General features: G+C 34.9%; 1 protein-coding gene and 1 long non-coding RNA gene across 3 annotated transcripts in view; one reads left to right on the top strand and one right to left on the bottom strand.

The window, feature by feature from the left end:
• Nucleotides 1-18641, top strand: part of LOC114487834 (uncharacterized) — a 48580-nt gene that overhangs the window by 8920 nt on the left and 21019 nt on the right. For both annotated transcript variants that reach the window (XR_003683282.1, XR_008619443.1), the window contains exon 2: nucleotides 8035-8124. This is a non-coding gene — a long non-coding RNA (uncharacterized lncRNA). The remainder of the gene's footprint in view (nucleotides 1-8034; nucleotides 8125-18641) is intronic.
• VCPIP1 (valosin containing protein interacting protein 1) overlaps nucleotides 5099-18641 on the bottom strand; it is a 24827-nt gene continuing 11284 nt past the window's right edge. Inside the window, exons 2-3 of the mRNA XM_007130855.3 lie at nucleotides 17126-17212; nucleotides 5099-7277 (exon numbers count right to left, since the gene is read on the bottom strand). Of these exons, the coding sequence (XP_007130917.1) occupies nucleotides 6409-7277; nucleotides 17126-17212 (956 nt within the window). The 3' untranslated portion in view covers nucleotides 5099-6408. The remainder of the gene's footprint in view (nucleotides 7278-17125; nucleotides 17213-18641) is intronic.

Here is an 18641-nt window from a genome sequence, read left to right as displayed (position 1 = left end):
CTTCACTCTGCATGACAATCTCTAGGTCCATCCATGTCTCTACAAATGACCCAATTTCGTTCCTTTTTATGGCTGAGTAATATTCCATAGTATATATGTGCCACATCTTCTTTATCCATTCATTTGTCAATGGACACCTAGGTTGCTTCCATGTCCTGGCTATTGTAAATAGTGCTGCAATGAATATTGGGGTGCATGTATCTTTTTGAATTATGGTTTTCTTAGGGTATATGCCCAGTAGTGGGATTTCTGGGTCTATGGTAGTTCTATTTTTAATTTTTTAAGGAACCTCCATACTGTTCTCCATAGTGGCCGTATCAATTTACATTCCCACCAACATGTACATGTTTCTTTCTATACATATAACTGACAAACAGGAATAATCCCCCCAGATTCTCACACTACCAGTTTTTAGATAAAGAATTATGTGGTATGATAAATGAACCAAAGGCAGGTTTAGTTCCAAAGAAGAAAGAGTACAAATTTGAAGAGCACTTAAGTTTTTCACCTCAGTATACCACATACAGTTTAGAAAATTAAAGACTTACTTCAGTTTTTCTATATACATTTTTAATGATTAGAAACAATCAACTATGCAGTCAGAATTGCAGTTGCTGTGGTCTGAAAAAGCCAGTCAATAAAAATAAAATCCATACTGAACTGTCATAAGTAGGATGTTTGTCTTAGTCACTGAAGTTTCTGAGAGCTCCAAACTCTGTAGTATGTGACCAGTGACATGCATGTACAAGACCTCAAGTCCAAGTTTGGGACAAGTGTAGCCAAATCACAAAGCAAAGCTAATTATGTTTAGTTATCTTGGGGCTCATACCAATGTCATTTTTCCCATCAGCACTATGCCTTCAGCAAGTGAGACCACAATGACATGGTCAGCAGAACAAGAGGGTAACAACTGTAAAACAAGTTTATAGTAGAAATGGAGGTCTTGAAAGGCTCGTGACTTGCCTTAGGTCACAGAATTAGTCACAGAGCAGAGACTGTCAGATCTCCAGATTTTCAATGTTGCATGTGATCATAAAGCTCTTACATAAACACTTGGACACATAACTAATCCGTTTTTAGCTCATTAATTACATACCACAAATAAAGCGAGTTTTAACAAAAACTATTTAAATAACGTATGCCCTATGTATGATTTGTCCTACTTAAATGGCAACTGAGCTCTACTGAGTTATTTTGATGTATAAATAACAATAATAGCAAACATTTGAGTGTTTACTATATGCCAGGCACTGTTCTAACCATCTGATATGTGTTAACTGGTTTTATCCTTACAAAAACCCCAGTAGATGTCATTATCATCCTCCCAGAGAGGAAACTGAAGCACAGAGGTCACATAGTAAGCAGCTGCCAGGACTCATCTGTAAGTCTGATATCTGAAGCTATGCTCTGACTACAAACTTAAACAGTCTGCTCTAACAAAATGGACATTAAAACTTAAAAGTATGTATCAGTTGTGTTGATTGCTAAGCTATACAAATGAATTTAGTGCCATTTTCTATATTTCCCTTCATTTCCTCATTATCTCTAACTAGTTTTTTTTAAAAGAACGGGAACAAGTTTTCTCTTTGTTAGAACATATCTTTGTTTTGTCTTTAAGTATTCAGTAAGCATCACATGACCCAATTATGTAATATGTCTAAGGAAATGTTGCTTACTCTTTTCTAATTGGGTCCATTTCATTTGCATTGAAATCTGCACTAAGGGGAGAAATCACTGTCCCTATATGATATCCCAGTGAAGGAAGTTTTCAAATAAACTTTATTATACTAAGAATTCCTTTATAAAAATGAACTATATTTTCATGCATTATAATAATTAGGTATAATTCCAGGAAACTATGTATTAACTTATAGTTTTATTACTGATATAAAAGAAAACTTCAAATACTGTACAGTGAAGTGTGCTGTAGAACTCTATATAGATGGAATACACTATTACCAATTATTTATTACTCAAGTGTAATATATACAGCAATCACAAAATCAGAAAATAATGGATAACAGCCAGTGCTTTAGGGATGGTAGAACATCTATACCATTTTATTGAACAGTTAAAGCACTTGCTATTTAATTTTTTTCTAAATATTTACACTATTACACTTATTTTTACATATTCTTAATAACATTTCCCTCTAAAAAGCAGACTCTCCAGCTCTTGGCACTAATTCTTAAAGTCAGATAAACCTGAAAATACTGACAACCTTTTCAGTCCTTTATTGCTCTACCACAGGCATAAAAGCTCAGGAAGGGACTTGTGCATTCTAAAGAAAAGTATGCAATACCTTAAAATTTTTAAATACTAAGTAATTGATACTCACAAGCAGATAACATCAACTAAAACTTTTTTTTTACTAGTTTTCCTTTTCTTTTACAAGAGAATAATCATCGTATTAATATTATACTACAAAAGCATGTAGACTCCATAATTTAAAAAGTTAAATGTCAGATATACAAGTAATGGCATTTTCTCCGATAATTCACAATTTTTACAATTTCTGCTATTTTGGAGCAAACATTAAAATTCCCACAATTTAAGTATCATTAAATATGAATTGAAACACTTAGCATCTCAAAGAATTATTAAGAATGGCAGAACTTACAATTAACTACAAATCTTACATTGGTGATATAGCCCCTTTTGTTATTTCTTAAGTAAACATTCTACTGTGGTATGTTTTCAAGTGAATAGTTCTGGTTTGAAAAATTATATTGAGAAGAGCCTTGAGGTTATGCAATTTTGTTAAATTACATGATAACCTGGAAATGTAGGATATGTCTACCCCAACTTACTTTAGAGTATGTATCTCACTACTACTGTTATAAGAGGTGACTTTAAATTCATATTGAGTGGAGTCTAATCTGATTTTGCAAAGGCTTTTATGAAAATCTTAATAGGGAAACCTTGTTTTGAGAACCATGAATCTCTCAATATCTGCTCTGGAGTATTTTATGTCTGGGCCAATTAAAATTCCTGTTTGAAAAATGAAGACCAAATGGTATTGATATTCTGAAATAAACATTTTATGATATTGTCACTATATTGACCAAAGCTTAATTAAAGACAGAAGTTGTAAGTTTATTTCATACTTAAAGGTTGGTTAGTAGTGAGGTCTAAATTTTTTAAGAGAAATGTTCACTAGCAGCCAGTTATTAGTAGGTAACTACATAAAATAATACTGTTATAAACTTTGCAGTTAGTAGCTAACACGTGATGTCAGTACAATTCTCAGAAACCTGTCATTAATATGTGAGTTGCTAGCAAGTGATCTTCCCTGAGGTAAGAGACCATATGCAAAAGTATGCTAATTTCCAATAAAGTTAGATTCTTAAAAATAATGGCAATAAGGACCTGTGTGGCTGGGAATCATAGATGCATTTCAGGTTGTTATCTTAATTGCAAGCAGTAGGCTTGACTGCAAAAACGAAACTAAAAATCATCAGAAGATAACAAAGCAAATTTCACAGTCAATAGCACTTGCTAAATTTCTCAGGTCTTGAGCTTAACATTTTCCAATAAAATACCTGAAATATAGTGAAAGGAGGGGAAATGGGCCTTAGGCTTGCTCTTTAACTAGTTCCTGAGTAACCATTCCCTTGGAGTTCATTATATTCTAGCTCATAATATTTGACATTGTCTTGTTTTCTTCAATTTCAACCAGTTTCTCACAACCAGTATTCTAGACACACATCATCTTCAACTCTACCTGTACTTTGGGTCATATATTCAACCTTGGTATGACTAACTATAAAATGGATTACTGAAGAAAAAAATTTATAATTATACTTCAATTTTCAGTTAAACACTGCAAATAGAATTTAACTATAGGACTGAATTAGAGTTATAACGTTACATGTAGGGCTAAGAAAATATTTCAACTAATTTATGATCCCTAGCTTGGACTCAAAGTTGCGGATGTACTGGTAGTACTAAAATGGTAGTACTAAAAAAACATCATTCCTATAATTATGTATTTGATTATGATAACCATATGGAAGGGCGAACGATGATAGTCAAGAACTTAAAGAAATTCTGCTCCAAAACTTTTTTGTGAAGATGATACCTGCCCACTTCTCAAAAACCATTAATTACTGCAACCAAATTTCAGCTGATCTAAAATAATTTCAAGAAACCTGACCATTCTCAGAATCAAGGCTTTTGTTCTTTATCAAGGGAGAACCCAAACTATTATTATAATGTTCACACCTAACCAGCTTCTAAATAGCACTGCTCTGGCAAGAGAAATTAATAGTGTTGTCAGAGATTAGCCTGCCTTCTAATGTTCACAGGTGCATTCTAGTTTGACTAAATGCAAGTATTTAATAGGGAGATAAAATGTGCATCTGATATTTTTACTTCATGCTATGAAATTATATGTCAGTTATTAACTAAACATACCGAGCCACAGGTGAAGAAAATATTTGTTAAAAGGTGATTATATCATTTGCCTGGAAGCAATGCATTCGTTTGTTAACCAGTGTTCCTGTATTTAAAAAAAGTATGTGGTGGTGGAGGGGCGGGAGGGTGTTCAGTGGCTGAAAAAAGCCAAAAATAATTATAGTGGTTATTGATATTTGTAATTTTTAATTTAACACACAGAAGTCACCTGTACTAACCAAATGGGAAATATTTGGTAGCTGCAGTTCTTTATGCAAAACTAGTACACAATATAAAACTTCTAAAATTTCCTTATATTTATAGACATAGAGAGAGGTATCTGAAAGAATTTAGAAGAATGGAGACAGAATATGGTTTTAAAAATGTGATAATGTGATAAAACTAACCCAAATATGTATCTTGCTCAGATATCACCTGCAAAATGTCTAGAGTCTCCATTCTTTCCCTATTCAAAATAAAGTAGTTAATTTAATAAGTGGATTCAGTCAGAGATACTTTCATAGAAAGAAACCAAAAACTCCCTTATTTGGAAACACAAGTTAAAGTTCTGTCTATATTCCTTATGAATCAACAGGTTGACATTTTTAAACACCTGATAATATAATTTCTGATGTACATTTTCTTGAAATGCAAATGGTTCTGCATCTGTTACACGAGCAAACAGAGACAGCCAGGCTTTGAATGCTCTAGATAAGAGATTGTATTAACATACATTTTGTCTTTCATCCATTCAAATTCAACTTAATTTCAGCGAACAGAGGAAAAAAAGATGGATTAACGTGTACATTTCAGAATACAGATTTGTAGAATAGGATAAAATAGTGCAATACCAGTCTCAGGATAAACATTCTTTAAGGAGTAAACATGAAACCTGTTTCTTGAGGAAACTGGCACTAAAGATTTGATGAATACACTATTTAAGCAAATGCCCGGTTGATCAGGGTATGACGCAGTCAAATTTGCATCCAAATCCAACTAAAGCCAACAAATGAAGAAAATCTTATGGATTCTAAGAAAAAAGGGAAACATTTTTGGTTCAAAGGGGCTCAAATACATTTAGCATATACAAGCTTAAATACCATTGATCAAAATTGTAGAACAATGTAACTCATTCATAAAGATAAATTCTTATTTATAAATGCTCTGTGAATCTGACAAACTCTGAAAATTAGAGATTAACTACTGCTACCATTATTTTTATTATTTTCTACCACACTTTGCAATCAACTTTTCTGCAAGATTAAAGGACAAAAATTTGGTAGTACTTGACCAGGCCAAGATTCAAAATAATGGTAACATGTTATCAACAACAGAGCACACAATTGGCTGTGTTGGCTCAGACAGCAACATTACTGAATCACATTGACTTTATCATTCTAGAATAGTCATCCTCCCCTAACCTTGCTCAAATCAGCAAAATGTTGTATCATTACACTACATTCTCAAGATAGTTTCACCAAGAATATGTATCTCTATGAATGTGTTCATGTTCACAGAAGTGTCAGGATCCCAGTGTCTAATATATCCTTTTATGAATTTCAAGATACAATTCAGATAACCTTCAAATTTACATAAATCCTTTGACACGCTAATAAATATGTGGAATGGTTACCCTGATGACATCAGCATTAGCAAAATCTTATTTCCCCCAGCCCTAGCCTTTTCAGAAATCAAACATATATAGCAAGAGAATTTTCATGTTTTAAACATTAAGACTTTCATGGAATTAAAATTACAATGAACCACATATATGGAAGAAAGCCATCTCAGCAGATCTAATAACTAATTTATAGGAATTCAGAGCCAGCCTGGGCAGCAGTATATTAAAAGCTATTGCCAATCACACACTTGCTATCATGCACTGAATAACAAGATATAATCTCTGAATTATATACGTACAAGATTTTTAATGACTAATCAAGTTATGTGGCCCAGCCAACAAATACTACATGTTCACAATAAACATTCTGCCTTTATTAGCCTCTAATTAAATCAAGAGTGATCCATTGGCTCAGTTGTGTTTGTCATCTCAGCATCTTGACTATCCATCTCTTCAGGCTCCTCCACGGAATTTCCCTTTTGTGCTTTTGACCTTGTAGCAAATGCTGCTCCCAGGGCCTCCGCCACACGGCCATCAGTTGTTTCCGTGTTCAAATTTTCAGTGCCACCAGTTAGAGAAAAAGATTCAGGTAAGCCAGTCTGAAGACTCCCAGATTTCACAGAAGAACTCACAACTTCGACTTTCCTTTGAGGAAGATCAGACGGTGACTGCTCTGTACTTTGATCCCGCAAGTGCTTGTCCATAGACGCCTGAATAGAAGAAACCATTTCCTGCAATTTTTTTCGCTGGGCCTCAACCATATCAGGATCAAGCTGCCTGCTGTCTCTCATTGTAACTACTCCAGGAGCTATTCGAATAAGCTCACTGTTACTAGGAGCAGCTGTGAATACAGAAGGCTCTGTTTTAATGGAACTACTAAAGTGTGTCCCTGTGGTCTGCTTCCTTACAACTGGAGTTTCCCTAGCTCTTGGCTCAAGGTGTGGGGTACTGGATGCAGTTCCTAGAGAATGCCCTTTTCCCTGAAAGGCAGTTACATTATGAAGCTGCTCGGATTTCTTTTTCACTACTCCACCACTACCTAGTTTTAATAACCCATGTGAGGGACTTGACTCCCTACTTCTTGTCGTAGCCTCTGCTCGAACCTGACTTACAGCCTCTTTGACTAAATCTTCAACATCAGGACCGATGGGGAAATGTCCTGCAGCATCCACACACAACTCCAACCTATCTTCCGAAGCATTATAGACAAAGGTTTTGCCAGGCAGATGTGGAAAAGTGCAATGCTTGCCATCAGCCATACCTGAAGAGAGGAAAAAGAATTTAACATATTACAATCTTACTTGAAAGGTGTAGTAAAGACAATTATAATCGAAATAGTAAATTTCCAATAATAATTTACAGGTAACAGCTTTCAAAACAAAATTAATTAGCAAATAATTTATTACACTTATTAATAGAATTTAATGCTATTACAAGAAAAGAAATACCACCATTAACCTTAATGTAGTTTCCCAGGGGATTTGAAAAATATATATCATTAACCTATCACAAGGTTAGGAAAGTTAGGCTTGAAACAAACAGCTTGCATAAGAAAAACACTAGCAAAACACTAGCAAAAACACTAGCAACACTAGCAATTGTGTTAGTAAAGCATTTGCTTACAGTAAAGCAATAAGAAAATATACTCTCATTTAGTAAAATTCAAATTAGAAACTTTAAAAATACCTATAAGGGCAAAGTGTTGTATACATATGTTGCTCAGTGTGTTGAATTAAAAATCATAAGTGATTCTATTAAATTACAGAATACCAGAATAAAAGTTTTCTCTGTGTGTATTTTTCACAAATATATAAAAGTATGAACTTTCAAAATAAGATACTCCATATTCAAGTAGTAGGTGTGGAGGCACATTTAGGAAAGCTAGGATTAAGGCACTGTGACTTAAGTATAACTGGAAGAACTGACATTTGGTTACAATAGACTAATAACATCGTATTCAATTCAATTCCTTTGAAATAGTTGTACTTCATGTTACAACTCTTATTCCTCTCTGGCAGATCAGAACCACCAAAACAAGAGTGAGTTATGGATGCTCTTCAAATGGCCCAGTGCGATACACTTTCTCACCGTCAATGCAGCAGTAGAGGGTAAGAACTTTAAAGCAGGCTTCCCTTTATTTTCTAGCTGAAGAGTTTGGTCTCACTACATGGTATTTCAAATTTTTATACTTTTTCCAGCCTGGGCATAAAAAAATTGCATGTGTGTTTTAAGCTATCCAATATCTTTACATTTTAAGTATAGACTCTGAATATGCAAAAATTAGGATTTTTCAAGTTTTATGAAACCACAGATTTTCTATGTTTAAAAAAAATGAACTTTTAATAATATATGGGTATGTTTATGGCAAAATATAAAGGCAAAAGCAAACTAGTTTAAAATGAATGAGACTGTTAGTAAATACTATAGAAATTCAGAGACGGGAAGGATGAGTGAACTCTGGAATGCTTTGTGGGCACTTAGGTCTCTCTCCAGTTTTGCAGGTTATTAAGAATAGTCCCTTCCTCTCTGAAAAAAGCTACGGAGTGGTTCTAATGTATCTTACTGTGAATATTCCAAATAATCAGAGAAAAAAACAACTTCAAATGAATAAATACATATAGTAAGTTCAAATAAACATTCATTTCAGTGATAAGTGAAAATCTAACGAGAATTTCCTCTTGGCACATTTTTGGCAGAGAGAACTGACAAAAACAGACGTACAAAAATTAAAATCAGAGATGTCTAAATAGTACCTTTAAGAGTACAACCCTTAAATCAGTTTACCTTCTACCAATTCCCTACCTCAGAGATCTGTAAACCATAGCTCAGGAAACAAAGGTAGCAAAAAAGAGAATTTTGAATGGTAAGGCCAGGGATGCCCCAAGGAAAAGCTTTTAAACAATCATTTCAATAGATAACAACTATTGAGCCTCACTATGTGCCAGGAGCTAAAGTAGACCCTGAAGATTCAAAAATAAAATGTAATTCTTAGGAGATGGAGACAAGTGTCAATAGACAATTATAATGCAATCAGGTAAGTATAACAATGAGTATAGTACTTATTTCACTAATTATTTGAGGATTATATGAGAACACATGCAAAGCACATACCACAGTGTAATATACATCATGCAGTCAATAGTTTTAATTTCTATATTAGATCACAAGGTTTTGTAATCATTTCCAGGCTGCTACTGTGATGCTTTCCCTTGGCTATCCCTGGAAAGAATCATAGTCCCACACGTTTATCACAGTATTATTTACAATGAAACACTGGAAACAATCTAAGCTTTCAACAAGAAGAGAAGGGTTAAGAAAATTACAGTCTATCTACCTGACAGAAGTAATATGCAGCTATTAATACTGATATAAATAAGTAACCTATGATGCCTCATTTATACAGTAAAATATGCATGATACAGGAAAATAGCAGGAAACAAATCTAAGTATTGTAATTACAATCATGCCCAAAACATGCATGTATAAGACAAGTATTTAGCAATTATAGGTGATGTTCCCCATTTCTATAGTTTCTAGACTTTTTACATTATTAAAAAGCTTTAAAATATATGTTGAAAAATCAATACAAATACTGTGTTGTGATTAAACAATCATTTAGGTTTTATATAACTTATATAGTCCTTTGAATTTTAAGAATCAAGGTGTATTAAAATTTCTATATCATATATCAACAATTCTATTGCACATATACACCAAAAGACATGTATAATAATATTTATAGCTACATTCTTTCTTACATCAAAAAACTGGAAACTACCTAAAGTGCATCAGAACAATGGATGAATTAATTTAAAAATACCTTTCCAAACATAAAGAATAGGAATATTAAAAGTCTATTTGTTATATTGGGCAATATGTCTGTTCAAATGTAGATATAACCATCTATCTGTTAGGGTGGATTTGAACAAAGTAAGAAAATTATGTTCTTTTCCAATTTTTGGAGGGTATGGGTGTATGTCTGGGGATGAGGAGGGCTTGTTATGCTTTGATTCTTTGACCACGGGATGATAATGATTTGCCACATGAATCTGTCCTAAAAATAGAGGTAACATTTTACCACAAATATTAGATGAAATTATATTTTGAAAGGTAAAATGATTTTCTGACCGTGACCCATTTCAAATGGCTGTTTTATGGTCAAAAGTTTTTTAAATAATCTGCAAATAACAGCTGGGATTCTAATAATAATAATAATAACAAACATTAGCTAAGTATTTATTAGGTACCAGGCCCTTTGCTAACTGCTTTATGTGCACAATCTCATTTGATCCTAATAATAACCCCGAGATTATCATACCCACTTTACAAATAGAGAAACCGAGATTTAGAAGTCACACAGGAATAAGTAGTAGAACCAAAATTTAGTATCAGATGTTCCTACTCCAGAGCTCTAAACTCCCTCCTAATAAGAATAAATACCACAGGTAACATTTAAAAAATATAACGGCTCTATTGACATATAATTCACACACAACTCACCATTTTTAAGTGTACAGTTGAATGTTTTTTAGGATATTCAGAGTTGTGTAGCCATCACAACAATCACTTTTAGAACATTTTCCCAGAAAGAAACCCTGAACCCATTAGCAGTCACTCCCATTTCCGCCCCAACCCCATTCCCAGCCCTAGGCAACCACTGATTTACTCTCTCTGTCTCTCTAGGTGTGCCTATTCTGTCATTTATATGACTTTTCATATAAGTAAAATAATACAATATATGGTCTTTTGTTTCTGGCTTGTTTCATGTAGGATAAGATTTTCAAGGTTCATCAATGTGGTCTGTATCAGTACTGCATTCCTTTCTATTGCCAAGTAATATTTCATTGTATGATATATCACATCTTACTTATCCAATGTCTAAGTTGATAGACATTTGCATTGTTTCCAGTTTTGACTACTATGAATAATGCTATTATGAACATCTGTGTACAAGTTTTGTGTGGACATGTTTTCATTTCTCTCGGGTATACACCTAAGAGTGAATTGCTGGGTTATATAGTAGCTCCATCTTAAATCTTCTGAGCAACTGCCAGACTTTTTTCCCAAGCGGCTGCACTATTTTACATTCCCACCAGGATTTCCTTGCCCACCATTCTTAATATCTTTTTGATTACAGCCTTCCTAGTGAGTATGAAGCACTATCTCATTGTGGTTCTGATTTGCATTTCCCTATGGTTAATGATGTTGAGCATCAGTTCATGTGCTTATTGGCCATTTATATATTTTCTCTGGATCCTTTGCCCATTATTAACTGGGTTGTCTTTCTACTGCTGAGTTCTTTATATTCTAGACACAAATCTATTATCTGATATATAATATGCAAAATTTTCTCATTCTGTGAGTTGTTATTTCACTTTCTTGTTGGTGTCCTTGCAGCACAAAAATTTGTTTTTATTTAGCTACTTTTTTGTTGCTTGTACTTTTGGTGTCATATCTAAGAAGATTTTGCTTAATGCAAAGTCAGGAAGTTTTATGCCTATGTTTTCTTCTAAGAGCTTTCTAGTTTTAGCTCTCATACTCCAGTTTTTTTAATACATTTTGAGTTAATTTTGTATTTGGTGTGAGGGAGAGGTCAAACTTCATTCTTTTGCATGTGGATATCCAGTTGTCCCAGCCCTGTTTATTGATAAAACTATTCTTTCCCACATTAAATTGTCTTAGCATCACAGCTAACATTTTAAAAATAATTTCAAACCAAAACCAAAAAACTATTTAGAAAATAATCAAGAGCGTCATCCCCACACCACCCACCACAACCCTCCCACACACAAAAACAACTAAGGGAAGTTATTTTCAGTCCTACGAAAGACAGTGCATACTTACCCCAATTACTGGGAGCCCTATCATCAATCATAATTAAATAATAACTTTTAAAAAACCACTAACTGGGGCTTCTCTGGTGGCTCAGTGGTTGAGAATCCATCTGCCAATGCAGGGGACACGGGTTCGAGCCCTGGTCCAGGAAGATCCCACATGCCGCAGAGCAACTAAGCCCGTGTGCCACAACTACTGAGCCTGCACCCTAGAACCCGCGAGCCACAACTACTGAGCCCACGTGCCGCAACTACTGAAGCCCGCGCGCCTAGAGCCTGTGCTCTGCAACGAGAAGCCACTGCAATGAAAAGCCTGCGCACCACGACGAAGAGTAGCCTCTGCTCGCCGCAACTACAGAAAGCCTGTGCAAGCAACAAAGACCCAACGCAGCCAAATATTAATTAATTAATTAATTAATTTTTAAAAAACATTAACTGGTATTGATATATTTTGGAAGGTAGAATGAAGTGAAAGATGGAAAGTTAAAAAGAAAGGGATGCAAAAAAAGGCAGGGGGATGCTCAGAGAGAAATTTATAGCTTTCAATGTTTATTTAGAAAACAAAAATTTATAATCAATAATCTAAGCTTCTACTTAAAGAAACTAGGAAGTGCAAATTAAATCCAAAGGAAGCATACAAAGGAAAAAGTAAAGATAATAGCAGAAGACAAAGAAAATGAAATGAGGAAAACAATGGAGAAAACCTATGAAACCAAAGCTGTTTCTTTGAAAAGATCAATAAAACTGATAAACCATTAGCTGGACTAGTCAGCAAAACAAGAAAGGCACAAATTGCCAATATCAGAAATGACAGAGCTATAGACCTTGAAGACATTAAAAGGACAGTAAGGGAATATTATAAATACCTTTATGCCAATAAAATTGATATCTTAGATGAAATGGACAGATTTCTTGAAAGGCAAAACTAACAAAGCTTATTCAAGAAGAAAGGAATAACCTTAAGAGCAGTCTATTAAAGAAATTAAATTCATAGTTAAAAACCATCCAGTAAAGAAAACTCCAAGCACAGATGGCTTCACTGGTGAATTCTACCATTTAAGAAAGAAATAATATCAAAGCGATTACAAAATCTACCAGAAAACAGAAAAGGAGTGAACACTTCCCAACTCTATTTTCTGAAGCCAACATTACCCTAATTAAACAGTCATTACAAGAAAACTACATATCACTATGCCTCATGAATACGGTCACAAAAACATTCAACAAAATATTAGCAAAGGGGCTTCCCTGGTGGCACAGTGGTTAAGAATCTGCCTCTCAAGGCAGGGGACGTGGGTTTGATCCCTGGTCAGGGAACTAGATTCCACATGCATGGCGCAACTAAGAGTTCACATGCCACAACTAAGGAGTCCGTGAGCCGCAACTAAGGAGCCCACCAGCCACAACTAAAGGAGCTGGCAAGCCACAACTAAGGAGCCCGGGAGCCACAACTAAGGAGCCCGCCTGTCTCAACTAAGACCTGGCACAGCCAAAAATAAATAAATAAAATAAAAATTTTTTAATGGATTATAAAAAAAGAAAAAAAAGAATCCAGCATGTGACATTGGTTCAACAGTCAAAAATCGATCAATGTAATTCACACTATCAACAAACTAAAAAGAAAGCCCTTATAAGGTCATTTCAATAGATGCGGGAAAAGAGCACCTGATAATATTCAACATCCATTCACAATACTATAAAACCATCAATAAACTAGGAATAGAAGGGAATGTCCTCAACCTGACAAAGGGCATTTCTGAAAAACCTACAGGTTTGAATGCTTTCCCCCTTAGACCAGGAACAAGGCAAGGATATCCACTCTCACCACTCTATTCAACACTGAATTTATAGCCAGTGCAAAAAAGCAAGAGAAAGAAATAAAAGGCATATAAATTGAAAAGGAAGAAATAAAACAGTCTCTTATTTGCAAAAGACATAATGACCTACATAGACAATCCCAAAGAACCTGTTGAAAGCTACTAGACCTAACATGTGAGTTTAACAAGGTCACAGGGTACAAGGTTAATGCATAAAAACCAATCTTATTTCTGTGCACTAGCAATGAACAACAGGAAATTGGAATTTTTTAAAAAGCATCTTTTACAATAGCTTCCCCAAAACAAAATATTTAGGTACAAAATCTAACATTGGATGTGCAAGAATTATATGCTAAAAATGACAAAATTTTGATGAGAGAAATTAGAGAAGACTTTTTTGTAGGAATTGGCAAACTGATTCTAAAATTTATATGGATAAGCAAAGCACCTAGAATGCTCAAAACAATTTTGAAAAAGGTTAAAGATGGAGGACTCATACTAACTAAATTTCAAGAATTAGTATAAAAATATAGTAATCAAGACTGTGGTATTGGTGGAAGTAGAGACATATAGATCAACAAAATAGAAAAGAGATCCTAGAAACAGGCCCACATGAATAGGGTCAACTGGTTGTTTTAAAAGTAACTTTACAGATGTATATTCTGCATATAATTCACCTTTTTCAAGTGTATAATTCATGGTCAACTGATTTTCGATAAAGGTACCAAATTCAATGGATAAAGTATACCTTTTCCAACAAATGGTTCTGGAGCAATTGGCCATCCACACACAAAAAAATGAACCTTGCCTCATAACTTACAACATAGAGGGAGACGCAAGAGGGAAGAGATATGGGAACATATGTATATGTATAACTGATTCACTTTGTTGTAAAGGAGAAACTAACACGCTATTGTAAAACAGTTATACTCCAATAAAGATGTTAAAAAAAAATAATAACTTACAACATATAAAAAAAACCTCAAAATGGATCATACACCTAAATATAAAACCTAAAACTTATAGAAGAAAACAAAGAAGAAAATTTTTGTGACCTTGGATTAGGCAAAGATTTCTTAGATAGGACACAAAAAGTATGAATCACTAAAGAAATGATTGGTACATTGGTTATCAAAATTAGAAACCTCTGATCTTCAAAAGATAATGTTGGGAGAATGAAAAGACAAGTTACAAACTGTGAGAAAATATATGCAAAACACTTATCTGATAAATGATGTGTGCCCAGAATATCTAAAGAACTCTCAAAACTCAGTTAAAAAAAATTCAAACCAATTTTAAAATGAGCCAAATAATAATAAGATAGCAAATAAGCACATGAAAAGATGCTCAATATCAGTTATTAGAGAAATGCAAATTAAAACCATTATGAGTAGTAATATAAATCTATTAGAATGGTTTAAAAAACAAAAACCAATACTACCAAGTGCTGGAGGAATACAAAATGGTCCAGCCAATCTGGAAAATGGTCTGGAAGTTTCTTATAAAGATGAGCATATACTTACCACATTACTCAGCAATCCCACTCCTAGGTATTTACCAAAGAAAAGTGAAAACTGACGTCCACACAAAGTCGTGTACACAAATGTTTATAGTGGCTTTATTCATAGTAGCCAAAAACTAAAAACAAACTAAATGTCCTTCAATTGGTTATGGAATTTTTAAAATGTGATACATACATACAATGGAATAATACTCAGCAATAAAAAACAAATAAACTACATGCAACCAGATGGATGAATCTCAAAAGCACTAGGCTAAAAACTGAAATTCACAAAATTTTTCTGTAAAGGGGCAACCTGGTAAATATTTTAGGTTTTGCAGACCATAAAATAGTCTCTGTCACAACTATTCAACTCTGCCATTGCACTGCGAAAGCAGCCACAGACAATATGTAAACATGAGTGTGGCTGTGTTCTGATAAAACTTTATATACAACAGGCAGAGGTCCTGGTATGGCTCACAGGTAGGAGTTTGCCAACCCCTGTGCTCAATCAAAGAAGCCGGACACAAAAGGTTAAACTATATGGTCCCATTTATATGGTGATATGAAAAAGGTAAACATATAAAGACAAATCAAATCAGTGGTTGCCAGGGCCTAGGGGGAGAGGTAAGGGATTAATTAGAAAGGGGCACAAGGCAACTTTTTGGAATGGTGGAAATATTCTATATCTTGATTGTGGTAATGGTTACGTGACTGTATATATTTGTCAAAATTCAAATGCCTGTAATTCCTAAAAAGGGTGAATTTTACTGTATGCAAATTATGTTTCAATAATCCTATCTTAGGAAGGAAGGGAGGGAGGGAGGGAGGGAGAGAGGAAGGAAGGAAGGAAGCAAGGCAACTGGCCAGCTGGCTATTCTTTGGTCCCCAATTCAATAAATCAAAAGAAAAAACATTTTTTGAGACAATCAAAAATCAAGGAAATTTCAACACTGACTGGATAGTTGGTGATATCTTAAAAATTACTATTCATGTTTTTTAGATGTGATAATGGTATTATGGTTATTTTTTAAAAAGAAAAAAAACAGTGCTTACTTTTAGAAATACATACTGAAATTCTTACAGATGAAATTATGTCTGAGATTTATTTTAAAACAGTCCACTTGAGATGGGGTAGGTAGAAATGTACTGATAATTACTGAACCTGGGTGGTAGGTAAATAGGGGTTCATTACATTATTTTTGCTACTTTTATGTGTTTGAACATTTCTACAATAGCCAAGTTGGGTTTTGTTTTTTTAAGAAGGAAAAAGAAGTGCATGAGAAAGAAAACAAACAAACAAACAAACATAAAATAGAGATTATGTACTTAATGTCTACAGAAGTCAGGTAGGTAAGAAAGTGAGATAAGCCAGAGTGATAAAGTCTGGGGCCAAAAGTACTCACATCAAATTTTTGGTAAAACATATGGGGTCCAAACATACATACTGGCAACCTCTCTCTTGAAACTGTGAAGATACAGTTATACACTTGCACATATCTTTATAAACAATGTATACCCAATGTGAAAAGAGGTTAAATGTAAAGTGAGCTGTTTCCTAGAATCCAGAAAATACTGAGGTATATAGTAATCACAGTCAAAACACAACAACAAAAAAACACTGTATTATCTGGTTCTGGGACAGTCACTAGCATTATAAACAAATCGGCCTCTAATTTCACAATTTGTCTTTAGTTGTCAAGGATCATATACATAATTTAAATGAGAAAACAGGGGAAAGAAAGTGATAGGAGATTTTTAGTAATATTATAGCAGAAAACATAGCTGACCATATCAGGATAATAATCCATTTTAACTAAGCAGACTGATAAAGAAAAATATGTACCTAATATTAACACTGGAAATAGTTTCAGAAGAATATTATCTGAACTTTCTTAATCTTAGAATAGCTTGAGTGGAGATATTATCTAAGAGTAAAATTAGAAAGCAACTATACCCATGGTTTTCTTCATAATATTGTAGAATACGCCACCCTGCTGGAACATGTGAGGAAGCCCCTTTGCATAAGACCATACATCTTCTCCTGTAAAATAAAGATACAGTATTAGCAACTAACAAGAGAGTTCAACCCAGGCTTGCTTTAATATGGATTAGCCTTGAACAGAGATTGCAACGCAGATCTCCTAAGTGAGTGATGCAGTCTGGTGTAATACAACATAGAGGACGTGATATGGAATGAGGGACCATGACTAGAAAATGCATGGCCCATCTAAAGATGGCAGCCATTGCCAAGTGCTGTCATGGAAGAGTAGAGGCCCAATGTTTCAATATCAAATGGCATTTCAAGAGAAGCCAGAAATCCAGGTTTTTAATGTTTAATTCTCCCCCTTTTTTTTAATGTCTTCTATTTATTTGTTTGTTTGTTTATTTTTGGCTGTGCTGGGTCTTCATTGCTGCGCGTGGGCTTTCTCTAGTTGCAGCAAGCGGGGGCTACTCTTCATTGCAGTGAGTGGGCTTCTCATTGCAGTGGCTTCTCTTGTTGCGGAGCACAGGCTCTAGGCGCGAAGGCTTCAGTAGTTGTGGCTCACAGACTCTAGAGTACAGGCTCAGTAGCTGTGGTGCATGGGCTTAGTTGCTCCACGGCATGTGGGATCTAACCTGTGTCCCCTGCATTGGCAGGAAGATTCTTAACCACTGCGCCACCAGGGAAGTCCCCCCATTTTTACATGTAGGAACTAATTCAAAAATGTCTTTAAAGCTGCATGAGTCAATACTGGGCATATTAAACAAAATACATATGAAGACTCAATCCAGTTCAAAGTAAACTAGTATGCAACTGTGGACTAGAACAACAGAAAAGGTTATAGAAAGATACTATGTTTTTAAAGTAGAATATAAAAAATACATTCTAGGGCTTCCCTGGTGGCGCAGTGGTTGAGGGTCCGCCTGCCGATGCAGGGGGCGCGGGTTCGTGCCCTGGTCCGGGAGGATCCCACGTGCCACAGAGCGGCTGGGTCCGTGAGCCAAGGCCGCTGAGCCTGCGCGTCCGGCCAAGGCCGCTGAGCCTGTGCGTCCGGAGCCTGTGCTCCGCAACGGGAGAGGCCACGGCAGTGAGAGGCCCACGTACCGCCAAAAAAAAAAAAAAATATATATATATATATATATATTCTATATTTAGGTTAAAACTAATAAAAACAGATGGAAAGGACTAGGGAGAAAAGTAAATAGGTAGACTGAAGATAAGTACTTAATGTATTTTGTTGTTGCAAAGTTAACTTTTTAAAACAGAAATTTAGGGGGGAAATGATCTATTGATGAGATTTAGAATAAACATTAGAAGCCCACAAAATAGCTATAAGCAACCCACTATTTCACAAAAACATATTTTTCAAGAACATCCTTTGACAGTGCCTATTATCAATAAGAAGTTTCAAATAAAAAGTTAAGAATGATAACCGGGCTTCCCTGGTGGCGCAGTGGTTGCGCGTCCGCCTGCCGATGCAGGGGAGCCG

Source organism: Physeter macrocephalus, chromosome 15, assembly GCF_002837175.3.
Source record: "Physeter macrocephalus isolate SW-GA chromosome 15, ASM283717v5, whole genome shotgun sequence".
In the NCBI taxonomy this organism is placed as follows: Eukaryota; Metazoa; Chordata; class Mammalia; order Artiodactyla; family Physeteridae; genus Physeter; species Physeter macrocephalus.
The sequence above is the reverse complement of the archived record's forward strand: the minus strand, read 5'-3'. Positions and strand labels throughout refer to the sequence as shown.